The sequence below is a fragment of the Candoia aspera genome, chromosome 9 (genome assembly GCF_035149785.1).
Source record: "Candoia aspera isolate rCanAsp1 chromosome 9, rCanAsp1.hap2, whole genome shotgun sequence".
NCBI classification, from domain to species: domain Eukaryota; kingdom Metazoa; phylum Chordata; class Lepidosauria; order Squamata; family Boidae; genus Candoia; species Candoia aspera.
Genome location: NC_086161.1, coordinates 24,449,724 through 24,474,754, shown reverse-complemented (window position 1 = coordinate 24,474,754; position 25,031 = coordinate 24,449,724). Strand labels below are relative to the sequence as shown.

The 25,031-nt window shown below is 46.8% G+C and overlaps 1 protein-coding gene across 1 annotated transcript in view; it reads right to left on the bottom strand.

Annotated features, from left to right (window-relative positions):
- Positions 1 to 25,031, bottom strand: part of PROM2 (prominin 2) — a 51,836-nt gene that overhangs the window by 15,794 nt on the left and 11,011 nt on the right. The window contains exons 5-18 of the mRNA XM_063310879.1: positions 23,974 to 24,037; positions 22,284 to 22,373; positions 20,063 to 20,262; positions 18,939 to 19,013; positions 18,781 to 18,844; positions 17,679 to 17,838; positions 16,195 to 16,347; positions 15,839 to 15,962; positions 11,924 to 12,015; positions 10,889 to 10,973; positions 9,374 to 9,520; positions 7,748 to 7,819; positions 7,531 to 7,623; positions 6,892 to 6,945 (exon numbers count right to left, since the gene is read on the bottom strand). Of these exons, the coding sequence (XP_063166949.1) occupies positions 6,892 to 6,945; positions 7,531 to 7,623; positions 7,748 to 7,819; positions 9,374 to 9,520; positions 10,889 to 10,973; positions 11,924 to 12,015; positions 15,839 to 15,962; positions 16,195 to 16,347; positions 17,679 to 17,838; positions 18,781 to 18,844; positions 18,939 to 19,013; positions 20,063 to 20,262; positions 22,284 to 22,373; positions 23,974 to 24,037 (1,473 nt within the window). The remainder of the gene's footprint in view (positions 1 to 6,891; positions 6,946 to 7,530; positions 7,624 to 7,747; positions 7,820 to 9,373; positions 9,521 to 10,888; positions 10,974 to 11,923; positions 12,016 to 15,838; positions 15,963 to 16,194; positions 16,348 to 17,678; positions 17,839 to 18,780; positions 18,845 to 18,938; positions 19,014 to 20,062; positions 20,263 to 22,283; positions 22,374 to 23,973; positions 24,038 to 25,031) is intronic.

Genomic DNA, 25,031 nt, shown 5'->3' with positions numbered 1-25,031 from the left:
CCGCAAAAGTCGAAGCGGTGCTAAACTGGGAGCGGCCCCGCAACAGACGGCAACTACAGAGCTTCCTCGGATTCGCGAATTTCTACAGGTCATTCGCCCGGGGGTTCGCTGAGATAGCCCTCCCCTTAACGGACCTCCTCAAAACCAAAGGGGTGGGGGACACCCGACGCGCCAAGAACCCAGGCACAGTGCTGAATTGGACTCCCGCGTGCCAGACCGCATTCGACAAGCTGAAAGCGCTGTTCACTACGGAGCCAATCCTCGCGCACCCGGACCCAGAACGGCCGTTCGTGGTCCAAGCCGACGCCTCAGACTTCTCCCTGGGAGCCATCCTGCTACAGAAAGACCCCACGGGACTCCTGAAACCATGCGCCTACCTGTCAAGGAAGTTCTCCGAGACAGAGAGGCGATGGCACGTCTGGGAGAAAGAAGCCTTCGCGGTGAAATCGGCACTAGAGACATGGCGACACCTACTCGAGGGAGCCACCCAACCATTCGAGGTCTGGACGGACCACCGGAACCTCGAGGCCCTACGAACGCCTAGACGCCTTAGCCCAAAACAGGTCCGATGGGCCCAATTCTTCAGCCGCTTTGATTTCCAGCTGAAGTTCATGCCGGGCAAGAAGAACTTCCTGGCCGACGCCCTCTCCCGACTGCCCCAAGACGAAGAGCCCGCCCCAGACACCATTGGGACGGTCCTATCCGCCTCGCAACTGGGGATGGCCGTGACCACCCGAAGCGGCGCACGGAGGCAGCTCGACTCTACGGCGCAGCCGACGGCGGGACAACCGGCGACGGAAAGAAGCCAACCGCAACTACCAGGGGGAATGCGCACGGACCTCGCCGCCGCCCTCAAAACCGACCCCTGGTTCCTGGCAAACCCCGACAAGGTAACGATGGCACAAGACCTGGCATGGGGGGAAGGCAGAATCTACGTCCCGGACTCGCAACGCCAGGCGATCTTGCATAGGTCACACGACGCCAAGCAAGCGGGACACTTTGGGTTCCTCAAGACCCTACACCTAACACGGCGTCAATTCTGGTGGCCCGCGCTCAGGCGAGACGTAAAAACCTACGTGGCATCCTGCCCAACGTGCGCTAGGGCCAAACGGGCACCAGGCAAACCCACGGGGCTATTGCAACGGGTGGCAGAACCCTCCCGCCCATGGGAGGAAATCTCTATGGATTTTATAGTGGACCTCCCACCCAGCCAGAAGAAAACGGCCATTTGGGTGGTGAAGGACTACTTCTCAAAGCAGGCCCACTTCATCCCCTGCACGTCGGTCCCATCCTCACAACAGCTAGCCAAACTCTTCCTCATCCACGTGTACAGGCTACACGGATGTCCCGCACGTGTGGTGACCGACAGGGGCACACAGTTCACCTCCAAATTCTGGCGGGCCTTCCTGAAGCTGACGGGGACCCAACAGGCCCTATCTACGGCTTGGCACCCTCAGACGGACGGAGCCACTGAGGTTCTTAATGCCACCTTAGAGCAATTTATACGATCATATACTAACTACCACCAAGACGACTGGGCTGAACTGCTCCCGTTCGCCGAAGTCGCATACAACAACGCCGTCCACACGAGCACGGGGAAAACTCCGTTCGAAGTAGTCTCGGGGCGCGACTTCGTCCCCATACCGGAGCTACCTCAACCCCCGGAACCCCAGGTGGACGCTAGCGACTGGGGACGGAAGATCGCGGAAGCATGGCCAGTAATCACGGCGGCGCTGAAGGATGCACAGGCTGCCTACAAAGAGCAGGCCGACAAGCACCGGCGCCAACAACCAACGTTCCAGGCGGGGGATATGGCCTATCTATCCACCAAGTTCCTAAAGTCAACCCAACCCTCGAAAAAACTGGGGCCTAAGTACATCGGGCCGTTCCGAGTCACGCAAATAGTGAACCCGGTAGCAATACGCTTGGACCTGCCACACAACCTCCGGAGACTCCACCCGGTGTTCCACACCAGCCTCCTGAAACCGGCAACCACCTCCCGATGGCACCCAAGCACGCCACAGCCCGCACCGGTAATGATCGACGGGCAACACCACTTCGAGATAAGGGACATTCTCGACTCCCGCAAGCAACGAGGAACTCTACACTATCTGGTCAGGTGGAAACACTTCCCCCACCCGGAATGGGTGGCGGCGCACAACGTTAACGCGCCTGACCTGACCAGAGCATTTCACCGGGCATACCCCGACAAACCGCAACCAAGGTCAGCAAAACCAAACCCCCCCCCCGCAGGCCCCCCCCGCCTCCCGTGCCCCAAGGGAAAGGGCCCCCCCAAGCCCGCGACTTGGGTGGACCTTCCCCCCCCCGGGACTCACTCCCCCCGGCCCGGGCCCACGGGGTGGTGACAAACGTTCGCCAGCACCCTCCCCCCGCCCCCCGGCCGCGGGGGAGTGGCAAGCAAGTCAACAGGGCAACCTGGGGGCAACGCCCAGGAGACACAACAAAGGCGACGCACTTTAAATAAGAAAAAGAAGGGCCCTACCTGGAGCTGAGAAGCACCCGACCAGCCACGCCTCTCGCCTCGCCGAACTGAGCCAAACAAACAGGGTGTGGCTGGAGCATGCGCACGCCAGGTCAGGACCCGAGCATGCGCACCATGGACACACCCTGGGAAGGCACGTGGTAGAGGGAGGAGCAAAGGGAGGGGCGACAACTACTCCGGCGGGAACTTTGAAAAAGAAAAAAAAAAAAATAATAATGTGGCGTTTTGACAGCTCCACGGGGAAAACCCAGAAAACCGGGGGAGAACACTATTCGAAAAGAGGGCAGTATGTCATGAGTGCCGTTGAGCTAAAGTCATCAGCGCAATGGCACACATGACAATGACAAGGAAATAGGTGAAGGGGTACAAGATAAGTAGCCATCAACCCACAACGACTAACGGCTAACAAACAATAGCTAAACGGATCACGGAGCCACCCAAGCCATCAGCGGCAATACAACGGGGATCGCCCAACTGAAAGCAATCAGCAGAGGAATGGGAAACCTGATGATGGGCGATCCCGGAAACCCTCACCCACCGGCAGGGCAACGTATTGGACAAAGGGGAGTGACGTGACCGTGAGCGAGGGGGCGCTGACCGGCGCGGGGTATTTAAACCCCGCACCGGCGCGCTCCTGTCACTCTCAGCTTTTTTCTACCGACGCTGTACCTGCCCTGCAAATAAACCAGAGCCTGATCCGCAAACCAGTGTCTGAGTGTTATTCAGAGGTAGGCAGCGCATGACAGGGGCCCCCTCCTGCTCGCCATCAGTGCTCATGACACCTGTGCTAATCCAGCCACAAATATTTTATTTATTTATTTAATTGTAGGACATTCGTATGGCCACTCATTCTTACCTATGAACTCTGGGTGGCTAACAACAATCAGCCAAACAATATAGTAAAACCTCTATAAATCAAGCAAAAACCAGCATTAAAATAACAATACAGCAATAACCAAGGCACCGTATAACAAACAGTCGCACGAACTGCACTTCCCTATTTCCCTGGTTCAAGTGAGGCAATTTTTCATGCAATAGACAATAAGTGCTGGAGGAGGTCTCGGTGATCATGTAGTCCACCCCACAGCCCAGCACAGAAATGGACTTGGCAGGTATTTTAGACAAGCGTCCCCTCTGGGGACAGCAACCTCCTATCTCAAGGCCAGCCCCAGGCCTCTCCTACAGATGGTCCCTTCTTCCTGAGATCCAGAGAAAGAAAACCTGGACAAGGAGATGGTGACTTCTTGGCCACCATACTGAAACATTCTGCCATTGCCTACATCCATGGCCATTCATGGTGGTCTCTCATCCACATACTAACCAGCACTTACCCAGCTTAGCCTTTTGAGATCATCCAAGGTAAATTAGGGCTGTCACCTACCCAAAACTCATAAGTAGAGGTGGAAGAAAACAAATCACAGTATATGCAAGTTTCACACATGCCCACACAAACATTTGAACCCAAGCTCCCCATGGCAGGTATGATGCTGCTGGAAGCTTCCCCAACACTCAACCCAGCAAAGATCAGAAGCAAAATTGCCAGGAACCCCTTGGATGATCCCCTTACAAGGCTTCCTCTGGTGAAAGAGGCCATGTTGGGGCAGAGGTGGGAGCCCAAGGTGGGATCCTCCAGGTATGTTGGACCACCTCTCGGAATCGTGGCCGTATTGAAATTCAACTCACTGGGGACAAGCTGGTGTAGATCAACATGACTGCCCAACGGTCATGGTCAAGTTGATGTCATGGTCATAATCAGTTATCTACACAAGGATGCAGCAGCCAAACCACCTCTTCAGGCACTCAGCACAAAACTATGAGAATTCTTGGTTGAAATCTCATGAGTGTTCAAGCATTCTGTTTTACATTTTTTATTTAACCCTAGAGTACCCTAGAGGGACGCGGTGGCGCTGCGGGTTAAACCGCTGAGCTGTCGATCGGAAGGTCGGCAGTTCGAAACCGCGCGGCGGGGTGAGCTCCCGTTGCTCGTCCCAGCTCCTGCGCACCAAGCAGTTCGAAAACATGCAAATGTGAGTAGATTAATTGGTACCGCTTCGGCGGGAAGGTAACGGCGTTCCGTGAGTCATGCCGGCCACATGACCCGGAAGTGTCTATGACAACGCCGGCTCCAAGGCTTAGAAACGGAGATGAGCACCGCCCCCTAGAGTCGGACACGACTGGACTTTACGTCAAGGGAAACCTTTACCTTTACCTAGAGTACCATAGATAGCGTCCAGGGTTGCTCCGTATGCCCTGGCGTCCACAGGTGTGTGTTGCCAACCGTGACATTAATGCTTTTTCTTATTTTAATGCATAATCAGTCTCCTCCCATTTTTCAAGTGGAAATGTTCTGTGTAAAAAATGTATAAGGCGTTTTACACTTATGGAAAGGTGTAACCGGTTCCTCTGTGTTTGATAACAAGGCATTTTCTATTTGTCTGTAATTATGGTCCAGCTAGCTGTCCTTCCCCCAGCCCACAGAAGCAATCTTTCTGGTTAATCTTTAATTCTGCAAGATGTTTCTGCTGGAATTTGCATCCATTACCCTATCATAGGTGAGAGAATGAAATATCCCTCAGTGGGTAGTTCAGTAGGAAAAAGTACTTCAGGAGAGGATCAAAGGCAACACCTTGTTTCAAATGCAGGTTTTGAAGGGCCAAACAAACAGGCCTTCTTGTCCATGTCTGATACAGAAAACAAAGAATTTTCATGGATGAGATAGATGTAGAAGGGCTAATGCTGAAGCACTGTGTGTGCAAGTCCTTATTCCCATCTACTCTCATGGGAGCACATCTGGAATGCTGGCTATAATTTTGGGAACCACAGTTTCAGAGGGGTATTGACAGGTTAGGAGAGGTTCAGAGGAGGGTGACAATGGCGATACAGGGACTTGCGGACCTGCCATGTGTGGATAGGTTGAAGGAACTGGGGAGGTTCAGTCTGGAGAAGAGCAGATGGAAGGGAGACACGATATCAGTGTTCAGGCGCATAAAATGATGCCCTAGGAAAGATGTGCAGAAACGAGAACCAGAAATAACGAGTATAAATTGCAGCTACATTAAACATAAGGAAACACTTCCTAACAGCAATATTTGTACAACAGCTGAACAGTTCACCTGGTTGTAGGTACTCCATCTCTGGAGGTTTTTAAGAAGAGGCTGGATCAATGAAGCCCCAGACAAGGATTTAATTGGTTTTTCTGCACACTGCGGAGGATTGGACTAGATTGGTGTTCTTCAACCTTGGCAACTTTAAGATGTGTGGACTTCAACTCCCAGAATTCCCCAGCCAGCATAGCATAGCTGGCTGGGGAATTCTGGGAGTTGAAGTCCACACATCTTAAAGTCGCCAAGGTTGAAGAACACTGTGCTAGATGATCCTTGTGATCCCTTCCAACGTCATAATTTTCTGATGCCACAGAGGACAGAACAGAGCATTCACCTACCTAATTTGAAACCCAAGAATTTCAACCTTCACAGCATAGAACACCAGCCAACTGTAGGTGCAGAACCTTGTTGCTATACATGTAATGGGCAATGTACAAGAAAACAGATTACTGTGGAGTGATTTCTATTGTATCCCCATTGGCCTATGAGTAAATATCTTGAAGTTATCATCAAAGGAGTCAGTAGTGCAATCACAGTTTAGAAATATTTCAGCTCCCCAAACCATTCAAGGAACTAGAACTGAAGGACACGAAGCTGGGGTGGAAGGTATTATCTCACCTACCTATGTCCCTTGTAGTGGGCAACACATTTAAGAGTGGCTTTTCTTGCCAGTCTACATCCAAAAATTAAAATTCCAATCTCAAGGAGACATCATCATTTTTCTTCTACCAATAAGAATCGTGAAAAGGAAGACAATGTATTACTTTAAAACCCAGGAACATCTAATGTTCTAATGTTCGAACATCTAATGTATTGATGGGATTTAAGAAAAGGTGGAATATACTGTATATGAATGAATGAATGAATGAATGAATGAATGAATGAATGAATGAATGATATATAACTTCTGGAGTGTGATTTCTTTGTGGTTGATATGTATGTATGTATAAAATATATCAACCACAAAGAGATCACACCCAAAAGATAGAGAGACAGTTTGGTCTAGTGGTTAAGGCAATGGGCTAGAAAGCCGGCTGGGTGACCTTGGGCCAGTCCCTCTCTCTCAGCCCAACCCACCTCATAGGGTTGTTGTTGTGCGGAAAATAGGAGGAGGAGGGCGTATGAGGTATGTTCACCACCTTGAGTTATTTATAAAAAAAATAATAAAGGCAGGATAGAAAACAAACAAAAAAAATAGATTGATGAGAGAGAGAGAGAGATGATAGACAGATCATTCACAAAGAGAACACACCCCAGAAGTTATATCACCTGTAATAACAATACCTGGAAGCTAGGTGCCATCGTTGCTAAAAACTGAACACTTTCTTTCAGCTTTGCCTGTAAATAAAATGAAATACAACAAATTAATCTGGCCTCGTGAAATATTAATCGCATGCTTAGCATGACCAACTGCTTTCTCTTCCATTCAGACAGAGCCAGAAACACCATCTTCACTTTACCTAAAATTAAATTTATAGACTATAGTTTAGAATCTCTCAATAGGATGTTTGCTCCTTCTGCTGAAGCACTTCTGGGAAAAGGACTTTGCATGATAGATGCCAATGAAATTCCACCAAATTTGCCTAGAATGTCACTTTCCCTAGTCAGGAAAATATGATTCTGATGATCAAGAGGCTGCACTGGCAAAACACACAAAGCCATTAAGAAATGTCCCATGCTTAGCATGGTACATGAATGAGGCCACCAGGTCTTTCACTGATCTGGTTAAGAAAGTTTTCCGAACAGGGGGGTTCAGACTGCACCTTGCAGAATTCCTAACCACAACGGCCACACCTAGAGGGCAGCAAGTTGGAGAAGGTTGCTCTACAGTGTCCAGAAGATCTTCATGATCTCTGAAAAACCAGAAAGTGTCCTGCTGAATCTCAAGTTGAGGTTCTTTGATGTTCTTTACCGAAGGCTTACCACAAGGGTCTCCATTGGGAGGACCATCTCATTCTGGATTCTTCTGAGCTTCATGGCTTCCTCAGCCAGTTGGTCCGCCAGAGTTCTGTCGCTCTGCAAGGAACATCAACACCTCTGGGTTGGCTGGGAAGCGAGGACGGGAATTTGAGAAAGACCCCGGTGACTGGCTTCCCTCCCCATAAAGCCCCGTGGCCACCCATCTCTTCTGGTTCCCTACCTGAACATTACTCAGCCTCTCAAGATCTATTGCCAATCCTTCAACATTGGTCCTCACCACAGGGTTGCGTATCTGCAAGAGAAATAATCACCTTTAGCCTGGACTTATTCCAGCAATCCCAAGTGAGATGACTTCATTATATTAAACTGATGCAGCAGAATGGTGAGCAACACTGGAAAAAGGATTGGCTTGAGGAAGGCCACCTAAAGTGTTTACAGGAGAACCAATATCTGCACTTGTTTCTTGGTTACACCTACCTTCTACTGTACTTTGCAACTCCCATGATCCCCAGCCAACATAACCAACGGCCATTCTGTTTAGGAAATTGTAACCTAACACATCAGACTGGAAGCAGATTGAGGAGAACGGCAGTATGTAACGCTTATTCCCCAAACTACTGTATGTTGTCCCTGGTATAAAAAAGCTTTGGGTTCATAAAAGGAAGTCATGGTTTTCCAGGTTTTAGAGCAATGCACGACATGTTTCTATGTATTAAGGCAGCTATCTTGGATTTCTATAGTTTTTAAAAATGTATTCTAATAGTAAATATCTCTGCTGATCATAAAAGAGAAAAAAGACCCAGAGCTAGGAGGTGGTGGTATAGTCTACCGCTCATACATTTTGCTAGAAAAGGTTTCAAAACTTGTTCCTGGGACAAGGATTGTGCAAAAGAAAACTAATAAATTTGGACAAAGAGGAATCGGAGAGAGAAAGGGGGAACACCAGTCAGATTCTTAAAGCGGTGTTTCTCAACCTTGGCAGCTTTAAGACGCGTGGACTTCAACTCCCAGAATTCCCCAGCCAGCCCTGCATCTTAAAGTTGCCAAGGCTGAGAAACGCTGTCTTACAGATGTCACCTCTCTAAGCAGAGGATAGAGCTGATCAGAGTGCTGGGTGATGCCAGGCTCAGGATGAGTGAGAGGACACACCAGCCTTCAGAGAAGAATTTGGAGAAGCATCCCAGGAGAATCAGAGCATCCACCTACCATCATTAGGAAATATGATGACCTGGTTCATACACTGAGCTAAGCTATGGCTTGTTGAATAAACCAGAATTGGCTGGGTTTAAGCTTCATGATAAGCCATTGGGGGGTAGAAACACATTCTTGAGAGGACACCAGTGGTAGGCCCCCTACTGAATTCTGCTAGCAACAGAGGTCACAGTTACATGACACATCACTGCCTCAAGTCCATGAGATGTGACCAGGTCTGGCCCTACCTTTGGGCACCCCAGCTCCTAGTTCAGACCACATCATAGTGCAATGGCCTGTGAGAAGAACCTTGGGAGACAGGAGAAAGGGCCGCAGCTTAGACAATGGTCCGGTAAGAGAAATATGAGTCCAAAGGAGGGACGGAAGTAGAGAAGGCATCTCAGAAGGGACCCCCCCCACCCCGCCTAGCTTTCTGAAAAGTAAAGGCCAGGGAGGGGAGAAGAGCTTTCAGATTTGCAAGATTCAGTTACTATAATCTGACAATTAATGTAGTGTTAGTATTCATGCTCTGAGTTTCTTATCTGGACGACCTGAAATGGCTGACACATAGTGACTTCACCACCCACATCTGTAGTTGTGGATGGAAGTGGATAGAAGCAGGATGTCTCTCTCCTTCCCCCAGTTTTACACTCACCTCTGCTGTGAAGTCAGCGTAGTTGACCAAGTCAATATCGCTCTTTCTGAAGGTCTCCAAGTCCTGCCTTCCCTCTGCATTTAACAAAGCAACGTCTTCAAAGCGGATGTTGACGTCGCCAAGGCGTTTCTGAAAGTCTGCAGTGTACTGGAGCAGATGGGGGGGGGGGGGAGAAATGAGGCTGCTTTTACAATGGCAAGTTTTAGTGTGATTATTTAATTTAAAGTTTAAATTTAATTAATTTATTTTTAATAAATGTATTTATTTTTCTGAATTGATTAGCTGCCCAACTCGTTTTCAAATTCAAGAGACAGAATCAATGCTGGAAGGACACCCTGGGTTTTTTCTGCTCATTTGGGACCCCCGTACTCACTTGACCCACTTTTCAAGCTTGGATAGGCTGAAAATTTGGCTGGAAATTTTAATTATTCCCTTTCATGCATTTTCCTGCTTGAAATAGTACTCCTATGTTTTTTTACTGCCTTTTCAACTTATTTTTTACTGGGGAGAAAAAAATAGATAAGATACGGTAATAGATCCCTATTATTGGCCCCAATTAGGGGTGTCTCTAGTAAGGTGGTCAAAAAAGTCAAGATGGTGGTCACAACCAAAGGATCAAAGCCCCATCCCTTTTTTATGCACATTAAAAAGGGGCAGGGCTTAGACTGTATAGTTGTGGCCACCATCTTGATTTTTTTGACCCCTTTCTGGGCACAAGTCTGTCCTCAATAACGAAAAAACTTTGAAAGGGTGGAACTGCATCTTTCAACCAGTCTTTAATCCTCATCAAATGTATGGCTGGTGCCACCAGCTTTAGATTTTCAGTTTTATAAAGAAAGAAAAAGACTGTATAGCTCTCCACATAATCTGTAATTTGTACCTAAGATTCAGGGGAGTAGCCTCACTGAACCTGAGAGCGTGTGCAGAGCACAGGAAAAGATTTTTATTTTTATTTATTTAATTTAAAAAAAAAATTAAAATTATACTAAATTTTTTTTGGGGGGGTGAAAGCAAATTAATCATCAATGATTATCCAAGAAAAGGTGACCAATGTTCTTTAACACACAAAAATGCAAAAGTCCCCACAAAGAAGGTTGTGCACTTTTATAGTTTAAAAAAATGGTATTTAGGCCAACTCCCCCATGCTGAGTAATTTTAAATATAATGGGGAGGAACATTGCCTAAATTCAAGCCCCACCCCAGCCGATATTGCAGAACAAGTTCTCTGACTCTGTCTTAGGCTAATTCAACAGAGGAGGCTACCAGAGCAGACCTGCCAGTTGGTACTTAATTTATTGCTTGTTTTTAGGGAATATGATGCTGTAATTCGATGGTTTCCTTCACATTTGGGTGGGAAGATCTTGAGAACCTCTGGAAGCCCATGGTGATTGAAGCCAGGATTGTTGAGCCTGGCAGTGTGCTATTGTTTCGTGGGATCCTCCCAAAGGTTCCCAGGGGAATCGAGCCTTGCTCTGCAAAAGGGGGCGACCGAGGATGCAGCCAGAGGCTGGTTACCTTGGCAACGCTGAGATGCTCGCTGAGGCTGTACTGGTCCTTCAGTTGCAGAACTTCCCACAGGCCTGCACCGTCCTTGCACTGCCTGAAAGGAGACGGAAAGGCATTAGGCCAACCCCCATCAGCTTGCGATTTCCCACCACCTCCTTCATGCGAGGTCTCTAGATAGTGTTGACCCACAATCCCAACCCTAACTGTTGGCTCTGCCAGGCTGGGGTTATCAGATGTCGGGCAAGAGGAGGACACGCCCTCCTTTTTGGCCTCATGTCCTCCATCCGGCAGGCATAGCCTTAAAATCAAATATTGTTGGGACAATAGGATTGTAATTACCTGTTGAAAAGAAGGTGGAAGGTCACTCCCATGTTTTTTTAATTTTTGTTTGTTTTTCTATCTCTTTTGTTTCTTGCACTTTTTTCTTTCTCTCTCTCTCTCTTTCCTTTTTTTTTCCTTTTGATTTGTCTTTTACCCTATGGAAAAATTCTTAATAAATAGAATTTTAAAAAACCAAATATTGTCTGGCTTTTTGAGTATATCTTCCTGAGCAGCTTTTCTCAGAAGCGCAGGGCGTCCCTAAAAGGGCTAACCACAGGTTAACCAGCCCTGCTCTCTGACCTTAATTGGTTGATTAACACCCTCAGCTGCTGCCAGAAATTGTCCAGACCTTAATCAGTTCTGCTCTGAAGGCTTTTGCCTACTAACCGGCTATAGTACATTCCCGCTTTTGGAAAACCAGCCTCTCTAATGCTGGGGAAAGTAATTTTTCTACATGTAGTTCTAAGTACATTTTTTTCTTTTTTTCCAGTTTTTCACTGTAATTTTTGTTGTGGATACCAAAAAAGTGAAAGAGTTAGTGTGTCCTCCTTTCTCCCCTTGTCCTCCTTTCCAATGGTCCATGTCCTCCTTTGCCTGCTTGGCTATGTAGTAAAGCCCTGGCCAGCTCAAGATGCTGGGCATCTTCTTGAGGTGTTGGCCTGGAGGGAGGCAGACAGTCCAACCCTTTGGCAAGGTGGTGCCCTTGGAAAAGGGGATACTCACTGATACGCAGACGTGAGATTAAGATTCTGCCTTAAGCCGAGGTATTGAGAGACGTTCATGGAAGGAGGGAGGTTCCCAGGGGTGTCGATGAACTGAATAATAATAATAATAATAATAATAATAATAATAATAATAATAAATAATAATTTTATTTATTGATTTATTGATTTAGATTTAGATTTAGATTTAGATTTAGATTTAGATTTAGATTTAGATTTAGATTTATCAGATTTATCACCGCCCATCTCCCCTACATGGAGAGACTCTGGGCGGTTCACAATAAAAACATTCAACCACAATATAATATACAATAATATACAACAATCTCAATGACATAAAAATATAAATATTTTTAAAATATAATAAAATCCAGATGGCTAGGATATTCTCTTACAATAATTATTATAATAATAATAAAACATCGGGAGCACCCCTTGAACACCATCGGCATTGACAAAATCACCATCGGTCAATTGCAAAAGGCAGCTTTACTTCGAACAGTTTTCATCCTGCGACGATACCTTTAACACCATCAAACAGCCACATCTGCCTATCCCAGGTCCTTGGGAAGGACTCAACAGGTGGACAAAAATGCCAGATCCAGCCTGAACATCTGGCTGACTGTGCGATCAACCATAATTTATTAAATGTATATGTGGCCCGAGTCCCAGCAACTCTGAATGAGGAGCAAAACACGTAAAGAGAAAATTCCCTGAAGAAGCCAAATCAAGACCTTGCACTCAGCAGCATATAAGGTGGGGAAGAGAAACAGGAAACCAGTGGGAATGGAGGGGTCTGGAAGATCCAAAATTTAACATATAGTATCTGTGTAGCATACAAAATTCTCTCCCCTCCAGAGGTGAAGCCTCCTCCAAGCTGAGCTTCAGCCTTAGTTTGTTATTGGTCCTTTCCAGAGCCTTTTTTTCAATTTCTCACTCTAGCTGACTGTCCTATGATTTCCTGGTGGTCTCCCATCCAAGTATTAGGCTGCTATGGTTTTGCCTAGTGATCTCTGCTCTCTGGCCTGGATATCCCATCCCCACCTCTCTCTGATGCCTTCATTACAAGAGTCCTTGGGCTGCTGCAGCCCTGGCCACCCACCTCCACATGAAAACCCTCACCTCCAAAAAACGTACAGTTCCTTTTTCACCTTTCCCCCAGAAATGTCTGAAAGAAAGCTGTTAGCTTTCAGTGGTGCATCGATCTAGAAAATAAGGTAACACTTTTATGCCTCTGACAAAATGGACTTTCATAATATATGTTTGGGTGCCTGTGGGTGTGTGACACAGAAAGAGAAGGGGTAAGTGCCTGCACACCCTTGCTTACTGATTCTCCCAACTGTAACAATTTCAACAGCACTGTTTACAAGTGTAAAGGATTTTGGAGCATGCCTGGATCAGAGCTGGCCAAGATGAAAAAATACAGGTAGTCCTCACTTAACGACCATTTGTTTAGTGATGGTTCAGACTTATGATGGTGCTGGAAAAATTGACTTACAACTGGTCCTCACACTTATGACCATTGCAGCATCCCATGGTCACATGATTGCCATTTTTTACCTTCCCGCTTGGCTCCTGGCAAGCAAAATCAATGGGGAACTGTGTGATACACTTAACAACCACATGCTTCGCTTAATGCCCATGGTGATTTGCTTAACGACTGCCACAAAAAAGGTCATAAACTCAGGTTGGATTTGCTTAATGACCGCTTCGCTTAGCAACCAAAATGCTGGTCCCAATTGTGGTCATTAAGTGAGGACTACCTGTAATCCAGTATCGCTATTGAGTGCCAATGTGGTTCATGGGGAACTTCCTGGACTACGGAGGGGAGAGACCCAGGTTGAAGCCCCCCTCAGCCATGGGGGGACTTTGGGCCAGTCCTGCTTTCTCAACCTAGCCAACCCCACAAGGTTGTTGTGAGAGGGAGCATTGCATATACTGCCTTCAGTCCTGCTGATTGAAAGGCAGGACATAATTCCAATAAATAAAGAAAATATTTATAAATAAATAAAATGAGCTTGCCTACATCTCCCTGCACCTGCCAGTTTCTAAATACCGTTGATTAAAAGGCACCATGCAGTGACAGGGCCTCTCATCCAGCGTTAACTGTTCTCCGAGGAGACTTAATTAATTCATCATCACGGCTTGGCTCATCTGTGCTACTGAGAACGAAGGAAGGGAAAGGGCCAGCAGCTCTTAAAGGACAGTGACCATATTTTCTTGGGAAAAAAAATAAAGGACAAAGCTGAAAAAGGGGCAAACCTGAAAGAGGTTCACAAGGATTAAAAAAAAGGATTTTAAAAAAAGGATTAAAAGATTAAAAAAAACAAGGATTAAAAAAATAATTCAGTGTTTCTGCAACTATAGCTGGCTGGGGAATTCTGGGAGTTGAAGTCCACACCTCTTCAAGTTGCCAGGTTGGAGAAACAGTTTTAATGGTTTAAAACTTTGCTTTACGAAGGAAAATTCAAGAGCAAAACCAAGAAAATAAACGATTAAATTAAATACATCTAAAGGACAGCTTTCTGAAAACAAGGACTGTCCTTCATAATGAAGGACATGTGGTCACCATATCGTAAAGGGATCTTTCCACCCAGGACAACTGCAAAATAGGGAAGAGAAGTGAAATCTCAGCATCTCCCCGACAGCACCAACGGGAACTTTCGAAGCCAGCTGTGGGGGAAACAACTGCGCTCATGCACAGCGCTGGGAATGGTCTTCTCCAATCTGCCAACTAATCTCACCGTCCAAGGAACAATTGTAAGGGTGGCTTGGGTACAAGCAACTTAGCTTAGGCCCTGGGTGTCAACATGATTGCTCACAACAGCATGACGAATGTGCCTTAAACTACACAGCTTTGATCCTGGCCACCATCTTGGCATTAGGCCATGCCTTAGGGTCACCCCTGAGCCTTTGCACAGCCTCACAAAGACGTCTTTCATCTCCAGACACCCGTCAGGTATATGGGGATTGCAACTCCTTTTGGGCAGGCTGGCTGAGAACCCTGGGAATTGTAGTCCAGACACACCTTGAGGCTTCTCCGAAGTCCCTTTCTTGCAGTGAAAAAACAGCACGCCAGCTCACCCCTGAAACTCCCTTTTCTCTCCCTCTCTCTCAGAACGTCTGCACGGGTCTGGATGTTGGGTCGGGATTGCATCCAGAAATTTGGGAATGGGACAAAGAATATATGTGCCAGTGGCAGATGAAGAAAAAATTGATGGCCAAATCAGGCAGAATGTTAAATGTTAAGACACAGAGTTGTTATTTAAAAGCAAAAAAAGAATTCCCCTTTCAGTTGAGCTTTTCCAAGTGGAAGATATGCAGTGCATTTTCCCCACTGAGAGGCCTGTCCCTAAACAGAGATTCAGGGCCGGTTTTTCTGAATATTTAGCCTGCTCCCATTAAATATCACCCGCCACCTGACATTGTTTACATGTTTTAAAACCTGCTTGTCTGATGCCAAGGCATATGGAAGAGCATGCTGAGCCTAGTCCTGAGGTCGATCGTGCTTTGGAAGGATCTTTTGCCAAATTTATCGGAATAAATTGGGGCGGTGCAGAATCGCATTCGTTTCTGTGAGACCGCTGGGGGGCCAAAATTCCCCTGCATCTATGCCTCTGGCAATGCAGAAGAAGGGGAGATGCATCTCAGTGGATTTTCCTTCTCAGCCAAGAAGAAGCCTTGAATTTTCCCCGACTCAGAGAAGACATGGTAGGTAAGTCAAAAATTGTAGGACGAGTCGTAGAATCTGGGTTGGAAGGAACATTTTAACCACCGCGCCATATCGTCCGCCTGAGCGGTTAGGCTGGACGTGAGTGCATGTCTTATGTGCTACCCAGCAAGGCTCCATTACAGTCAGGCCTTTTCACCGACAACCTCTAAGCACACTTGCTAATTTCCACACACATGAACTCACTTTGTAAACCTCTTGATTGGCCCAGGGCTTGCACACCAGCGTCTGGCTGTTTCCCCCGATCAGAAAGGTGCCCATGACCAAGAGAATCAGTATCCAGGAGAAGAGGAAGCTGAAGGTGACACCCCTGTAATCAGACGGACAAACAGATCAGGGAGGGCCAAAGTCACCACCCCACCTCCCCATCCAGGTTGCTGCGCCTTCCAAAGAACGTGGAAGCGAGGTTGGGCAGAGGGAAACAGGCACCTAGAAATGGCCACATTTGGTCCTCCTTGCCAATATATTTGTTTGTTTCGTTTCTGTAGAAGAACCTCAGCGGCTCAAATCTGGATACAGAGACAGCATCCAGGAATTCTTACGTGATAAGAAACTTGGCTCCAACTTCAGCCCGGCTCTCATAGTCACTGGGATCCTCCCGCACAACCAGCCCGTAAGTGCCGAAGGAAAGGCCCAGAATGTTGCAGAAGACAATCAGCAGGATAACTGTGCATGCTATCGTGCCTGCAACCCACCTGGGAAAGGCAAAAAGGGGCAGGGAATCAGCAGGAGAAAGGTGAGGCTGATGGCTCAAGTCTCTGAAGTCAGTGCTTGGCATATCCACCAGAAATTTGGCATCCTACTTCCATTCAGCCAGAAATGTTTAAATTGGGTGGGTGGGTGGGTGGGTGCAAGGGGTGTCTTACAGCCATGGCATCCATGGTGTGAGGGGCAAAAAAGTCTCAATGGCATCTGTGGGCACACAACTGAAGCCACCCCCTTCACTGCTCTGACCCTCCTTGTTACACTCCTTAACATTTGTACTCAGTTACATCAGCAATTGGTGCGATGCTGGAAGACCTGAAGGACCAGGTTAGGGGCAGAAAACCTATCTGTGTGGCTGCTAGGAGTTGAAAATGACTTGATGGCACAAAATCTATCAGTCAAAATATTTGTACAAATATAAAGGTATTTGGAACTGTTGTAGGCAACAGGAGGTTTTTACATACAAACTATGCATCAACAGGGGGTCCTCCTGCAAGTTCTCAAGATGGTTTTCTCAATCTTGGCCCTTCTCTTAGGACAGGGAGGACCAGCCTGATACTCCAACACCCTTTTGCAGTGCCCAAAGTCCTGGTCCAGTCATGATTTCTGAAAGTCTGTTTTCAAGTTAGGAACACAGGAGAAGTGTAGTGTATGCCTGAAAATATAAGGATCCCTCCTAGACCTCCCCCATTCCTCCAACACCAGGGGGAAAGGAAACTCTTTAGCCAGGCTGGCCAGATGTGTGCTGTGGCTCTGCCCATATTATATTACCGCTCCACCCACTGGGGTCCTCAGTGCCCCCAGATGTTAGGAGTGTCGCGTTCCTTCTGCGATCAGAGGTTGCAGTAATGATTGCCAATGCTGACTGCAGCATTCTTCGCCTATGAAACTATGGGGAGTTGAAATCTAATGTGAAGGCTGGTTGGAATGCCATCAGAAAGCATCAGGGTGCATACCATTTTCAAGCAAACACATAAATACTACCTTGCAGCCTGCAGGGAACTCCTGAAGCCCCCACCTCTTGCCCCTCTAAAATTATGTGGTGCAATTATGCAAGTCAGTTTTTAAGACTTACAATGCCATTTAAAGGCTTCTGCCTGAGCCTGCCTGCCTGCCTCCCTCCCTGTTTTTCTGAGTTTTTCCATTTCCTTCAGTCATTTTTCTGCTCAAAAATTTTTGAATGTGACTAATGGCCCAGCACTCTGCAAGCCTGCAGCAGAGAAGCACCTTTCCATCACCTGCCCTGATCCTTTTTAAGCAAGTGATGCACCTGAGAATTTCGGCCTGCCAAGTACCTGCTCTGCCCAGTTCTCTGTTTTACCTGTATCTCTCATAGTACTTCACCTCCTTCAGGTAAGGGCGGCTAATGTTCTCTGCCTTCGCCAGGGCTTCCTTCATGGGACGGGTCTGATCGGAGATGGGGAAGTCATCTGCGACAAGCTGGACCCTTTGGGCAGCTTTCTCAATGTCCTTCTTGAGGTCTGCAAGAAAAGTGAAGGGTTAATGGCATCCACTCTTGATATGGTCATTTGACTAATCAATAAAATTATTCATTCATAATGGCATCCACCATGGCAGGCAAGTGACATCATGGTCCTCATGCCATCACATAAATGATGCGAATTTTGCATCATTTGCACAGTGAAATCACGATCACCATACCATACCATCACCAGACACCTTCAGTTATGATGCTACATTATTGAGTCTTCCTATCTGATTTATTTATGTGTTAGGTATCTATCCAATCCTTCCTCCAGAAGCTCAAGGCAACATACCCATCACTCCATTCCTTCAGTTTTAAACCCAGGACAATAATCCTGTCTGGCCCGAAGTCACCAAGTGGCCTTCTGTAGCTGAGGATGGACTTGGATCTGGATCTCCACTGGCTACTATGCTACACTATTGTACTGCCTGCATTGTGTGCGCACTAGCACTGAAATCAGATTTTGGTTCTTACTCTAATTGTCTGGCCTACATGGTACTCGATCAGATGTAAGGGTATAGGTAATCCTCATTTAGCAACTGCCTTGCTTAGTGACGGTTTGCAGTTATGACACTGATGAAAAAGTCACTTTGCAACCAGTCCTCGCATTTGCAACCTTCACAGGACTGTAAAGCAAAGGAAAGCTGAAGGAAGATTGTAAGCACAGTTGTAGTTTCACTTAGCAACTGCTTCACTGAATGACCAAGTTGCTGGTCCCAATTGTGGTTGCTAAATGAGGACTACCTGTAACCTAAATCTAAGTTAACAAATACAACTGCAAATAACAGCCCTGGCCTTTTTTACATGCAATGCAGTGTACAGAAGAAAGGGGAGGGGCTTCAAATTGTGTACTCCTGGCCACCATCTTGACTTTTGATACCCTCTGGATGCCCTTGTGTGAATCCAGCTCATATTTTCCTGGAAAAGCTTCACTCACCTTGAACAACTCCATCCATTTTCATTACGGTAAACTCTGGGATTGCGTTGAAACTGTTATTGGCCTAGAAGTGTAAAAATAATATTTAATAACCAAACCAGAGGCAAAATGTACATTTTGCTGAAAGAAGATCCCTTCAGGAATCCTTCCTCACTTACTTTGTGAATCATTTCTGAGAAATTAGTCTGAGGCAGCCCATGCAAATTTTTCAAAACTTTTTCAACAGAAGGCACCTGAAGAAAGAAACGACTTGTAAAAGACTAATTCCTGGGACCCAAGATCAAAGCAAACAATATAAAACACAGCACAGACATGGAAAACGATCAGAGCTTCATTCATGGTTACAACTATAAAGCTTAGCAAGAAGGTCTTAGACTCCTTTTTAAATGATAAATGTAGCTGCATAAATCACACTCATACCTAGAGTTGCCCTATCTGGTGCAATACTCTGAACAACCACTAGATGGCAGCAAATAGACTTTTACTGTGTCTCTTTGCTGTCCACTAGCGGTCAACTGGAGCTCTGCAGCCCAGATATGGTAATCCTCTACATATTCACACCCAGCACAGTTATTTGGTCCATGTGGAGACACATACCAAGTGGATTTCAAAAGGTGGAAAAGGTTAACCACCATCTTCCTCCACCCATATCCACAACGCATTAGACTCGCTTTCTCCTTATCACACATTCAAAAAATCATCCACCACCTTGTCTAATTTTGCCCTAGTTTTGCAGAATAGTAGCTTAGGCGTCATCTGCTACTGACAGCTGCAGACTCCTTTTTTTCCAGCTGCACCCAGGGAACAGTTCTCCTGGGAGTGAAAACATGGACCTCACTGAGCAGGTGCTGCTGTTAGCCTTGACAGAAGAAGTCTTCTACCATTTCCTATCCTGAAAAAAAATGAGGAGGACGGAAATGTACCTCTCAGAAGAGAATACCCATAAGGGTAGGAGACCATGGCGCTTCAGGCACAGAGGGGTCAAAGGAAAAAGGAACAGGTCCAAAATTGGGGACCAGGAGCGTGGAGAAAGCACGCCAATTTGCACTGCACCTGATGGCTTTTCGCAATCCCGACAAGTGAATCTCACTCCCTTGAGTCCGATGGGCCTTCCACAGACTCAGGCAGTATCAGGTCGGAGGAGACTTGCACCAACAGAAGTGGTACAACAGTGCCCATTTCATATCAGAAGCACGCTCCTTAACACCTTAATTTGCCCAAGGAGGTTTTGGACTGATGCCCCATTTCCATTCTGGTGCAGCCAGCATCAAGATTAGCTTACCTTTTGGAAGTCAGCCCCCAACTTCAAATTTTGAGCTCTGCTTAGGGCCCCGGTGCAGTAAGTGCAGCGTGGCTCTTCCAGGAGAGAAGTGAGGCTTTGCTTCTGATCCTTCAGCGTTGACGCCAGCTCCCCCTGGTCCTGGATCAGTGTCTGGACGGTCCTGTGGATCGTGTGCAAGTGGTGCAGGGAGTTCTCTAGGTCTTAAAGAGAAAGGTCATGCAGTAGTTGGGATGTCCTGAAGTTTTCATGCAAAGCTGTAACACATTCCATGCCAGCAAACTAATCTCTGCTACTTTTTACTTCTTAGGGCCACACTGTTAATGGCTCACCTGTAGAATTTGCTACCCTGACTTGTAATGATGGTCATAACACAACGAGGCTTGCAAAATTCATGGAGAAAAAGTGGTGCTACTCATGGTATCTGTATCAAAGCAGCCTGCCAGCCCCAAATGCCCCTACAGGTAGTCCTCACTTAGCAACCATTTGTATAGTGACGGTTCGGACTTACAACGGCACTGAAAAAAACCAACTTGCAACCAGTCCTTGCACTTACGACCGCCACAATGTCCCCGCAGTCACAAGATCGCGATTCAGGTGCTTGGCAACTGGTTCACAATGACAACCACTGCAGCATCCTGCGGTCACGTGATTGCCATTTTCAACCTTCACGTGATTTCAGCTGCCTTCTGGCAAGCAAAATCAGTGCGAAGGGCCCCATTTCATGGCTGTGCTGACACCGATGGATTTTGGCTGTATTTATATTTGGCTGTATTTATATTTAATTTTTTGCTTTTTTATTACTGTTAGCCACCCAGAGTCACTGGTCTGAGGTGGGCGGCTATAGAAATTAAATAAATAAATAAATAATAAACCACATGATTCACTTAATGACTACTTGGTTCGCTTAACACCCATGTGATTTGCGAAACGACTGCGGTGATTCACTTTACAGTCGCCATGAAAATGAGCATAAAATTGGGTTGGATTCGCTTAACAACTGCATCACTTAACGACTGAAATTCCAGTCCTAATTGTGGTCTTTAAGCGAGGACTACCTGTATATACATGGCCTGGTTCTGATCGTCTCTTGAGCACCCTAGCAGTCAATGTGGACCAGATAAGCTTTTGACCTGATTTGTATTCTTACACTCTTACAGTTTTCAAGTACTAAAAAGAGGCAGAGCTTTGATGGTGTGGGCACAGCTGCCACTTTGACATTTTTTACTCCCTTTTCAACGTCTCTGGCTCAGGGGGCACCACCAGCTGTCTTAAAAGAGTCTGATAAGCATGAGACGGCAGGCGAACGGCAGCAGCAGTCACCTGACTCCTCGACTTCTGGCACTGCCTGTGTGGTCCTGTGATTTAGCAGGCAATGTGCAGCCCTGATCCAGACAACTGACAACGCCACCCCAGGCCATCCCCACATTTGATGGCAGCAAACCCCAAAGCTTGACTCTGAGCTGCCCTTCCATTCACGGCTGGAATCTCTCCTCGGAGTCTTAATGAATGCCCCCAGGTTGCCAAGGGAAGAGGGAGAAAAAGTGCTCTCTGCCCACATTTTCCATAGTGTGCCAGCTATTATACACCCATGTACCATCTGCTTTTATCCTCCTTCCCTCCAAGAAGTACCTAAGACGCTACACTATTTTCCCGTTAGAAGCTGCTCAAGCCGCTTAACCGTCTTTCCTGAAATTGCTCCTCTGCTAAACATGCAGGTTGGGATGTGCCCCTACCAAATAGGATAGCAGAAAGAGCTGCAAGGAGAGATCTCTTGTATGGTCCCCTGAGACCTGCTTTCCCTAGCCTGACGCTCACCAGATGTGTTGAACTACAACTCCCAGAGTCCCTAGCCAGCCTAACCATACTAAGGAGCCTTTCATCCCATCCCAGTTAGAAACACTGGGATAGGCTAGGTTGCTGTCAGCCTTCCAAGGTAGGCCAGACTAGGAATCCAACTATAGTAACAGAACCTTGCAAGTCTGAATGCGCTTCCCCCTTCCTCCCTTTCTCTTTGTGAGAACTAGGGAGAGTCAAGTCTGAGATGCTTTTTTCAAATTACACTTCTACCCTGGGCTCAGATCTCTTATCTGACCATTGTCTTGGTTGCATCTCTCCCTCCTATTCCTCAAGGTCATTCCTTCTGCCCATTACAGTAGTCACAGAGCATTGTGTTGCTTTAAGAAAAAGAAGAAAAAAAGCAGGAGGAAAGAGTTTTTCTTACCTTGCACCCTACCCTTTATGGCAGCCATGGCAGAATACACAGTTTCCTTGAGCAGAAAGTGGATGGTACTGCCGATGTTCCAGCTAATATCTGCAAGGCACAGCAGCAGCTCCAGTGAAACCCCCAGATAAAAATGTATCTCCCACCCATCTCCCCTTTGGCAGAGGACCGGGTGCCCCAAACAGATGCTCATCTCCAGTTGTATCCTGCAGATGCCGCATTAGACACTGCATACATAGTGAACATCGGTTTTAATGTTTTTAAAAACAGGTTTCCAGTCATTAAGAGTGTAGGTATTGCCTGAAAATATTCAACCGTTTTACTTCTTTATTTTAATTTTATTGTTATTAGTTTGCATTGCACGCAACAGCTTCTACCTTAAGCCATTTTACAGCAGGCCATTTAAAGTTTCCATATATCCTGATGGGCATTAATTTGCTCATTTGTAAAAGAGATAAAATCCTGCCAGTCCTGAAAAAATAATGGTTTCCTGCTTCGTTTTTAAGCCTGGGAATCCGATCAGTTGTCCCTGCCAAGAGAAGAAATCTCCACTCAAATGATTCAATTTTTTTTAAGATACTATGAAATGGCAGAGTGTGGACTTGTGTTACTGGAGTTCAGCAGACCTTCTTTTTTAAAGGCCCTTTTAGGCAGGCACAAGCAGGATTGGAAAAGTACTAGACAACCGGTGACCCACGGGGTCATCGTTTCAGAGATATTTCCTAACCAGATTCCTCCATGCCTTCAACAACGGCAGAGTTTCTAATGCACTAGAAAAATTCTTAAAACTTCAGGGAGACATTCGGAGCTGCATCTGCCTTGAAAGTAGCTCTTGTTGAACTGTATAGCGTAGTCACGCAATCAGGAGTTGACCACCGGAAATGTTTTGTGACATTTTGTATTATGTCATAAAATGTTCTTATACAATTTGCCAAATTTCTATTCCACGGGAGTCACGGGCCCTGGACTTTGGACGCATTCCGTGAGTTGGCCCATCTGAGGCACCTTGGTTCAGAAATCGTTGGCCTGTGACGCACCGTTTTGCCCAGTTAAGGGTTAAAAACAGCCAGACACAAGAGTTTTGGTAGTATACAGATTCTGGGGTAGGGTGTCTGCTGTAGTCTTGATGAACTACATCGTAGGAGGAGAGCCATATTAGTCTGCGGTAGCAAAACATCAGAAAGAATCTGTTAGTACTTTTTCCAGCGACGTAATCCATTTTATGAGCTGGGCCTCACTTCGGCTGCATCAGCTGCAGCTCGCAAAAGCTTCAGCCTTTTCATAAAATCTGATAGTTGGAAAAGGATGAACTACAGATATTCATACTCTATAGCAGTGTTTCTCAACCTGGGCAGCTTGAAGGTGTGTGGACTTCAACTCCCAGAATTCCCCAGCCAGCATGGCTGGCTGGGGAATTCTGGGAGTTGGTCCACGCACCTTCAAGCTGCCCAGGTTGAGAAACACTGCTCTACAGCACTAACATAACCATTCTTCCTATTCAACCCAGATATTTTCACTCAAGGCCAAAAGTAAACAGTTCCTCTCTGAAGGCACCTGAACTTTTATTTGCAGACGCAGATGGGTCGCATTGCACGTGTTGTGCGTTTATGCAATTAACTTAAAAACATAAAGGGCAAAGTGGTGCTGAGTCTCTCGTAGAGAACCTGCAGCAAAAGACAGCAGGACTTACTGTTCAGGTCACTGAGAATCTGCCTTTGTGGGACTCTAAATTGTTCCACAGTCAGCTGGAGTCCCTGTTGCAGAAGAGAGAAGAGTCAATTCTCAAGAGGCAAAGGAATAGCCGGAAAGGCAGGGATCAGCCCTCCATCCGCAGCAAACCGTGAGCTTTAGTGGCACGCCACAGGGGCTGTTTGTTTTGGATTCTTGCAGAACGCGACTTGGCCAGATGTTCTCCAAAACTGGAACATTTGTGGAAAGGTTTCATTTAAGCACCATTTATTACCTGCGTGGCCTACAGCAAGGGACACAGCCTAGCTCATCTATGGATGATCTCAAAAGCATGCGGGCTGGGGAATTCTGGGAGTTAAAGTCCGCCCATCTTAAAATGGCCAAGGTTGAAAAACACTGCACTAGTTGGTGGCTCAGGGCAGCCCCCTTATGCAGCCTTGCCACCCCAGACTTTTTAGATGGGAAACTGGGAGACAGAATGGGCCCTAATGGAGCTGTGAGGTTGAACCCTTTTCTTCCCCCAGAGGCAGCGTGTCCTGACTTTGAGAAACAGAAGGGGTCAGCCCCTGAGCATTCCCCCCGCTTTCTCCTCCTCTCAAAGCCTTCCTTTGTGCAACAAAACTCTTGCAGCAGAGATTGAAAGAGCTGCTGGCATAATGAGGCTCTGTCCCAACCCACCCCGTGCTTTGCAGCTGCCAGGGGTTTGCAGCCTGTAAAACGCTGCCAGGCCAAGGCATTGCCATGGTGACAGCGTGACGCTGGGAATAAATGCTGGAGAAAGGCTCAAAGACAGCACTGAAGCTCCATGCATGGAGGAACGAGGTTCATTTCTGGATCTCCAGACTTAGGACAATTTGGAAATGGGCTTTCTCATGGGTGTCCGAAATGGGTGGACAAAACACTCCGAGTGACTGTCATAGCTCTGCCTGGTTTTTAGGTGATGAAACAGCCACCACCTTGACTTTTTTGACCACCGCACATCACACTTGTCCATAATTTCACAAATCCTGGTCAGGATATGTGACACATCCTGAGCATATATGAGGTCAGATAGTTGGC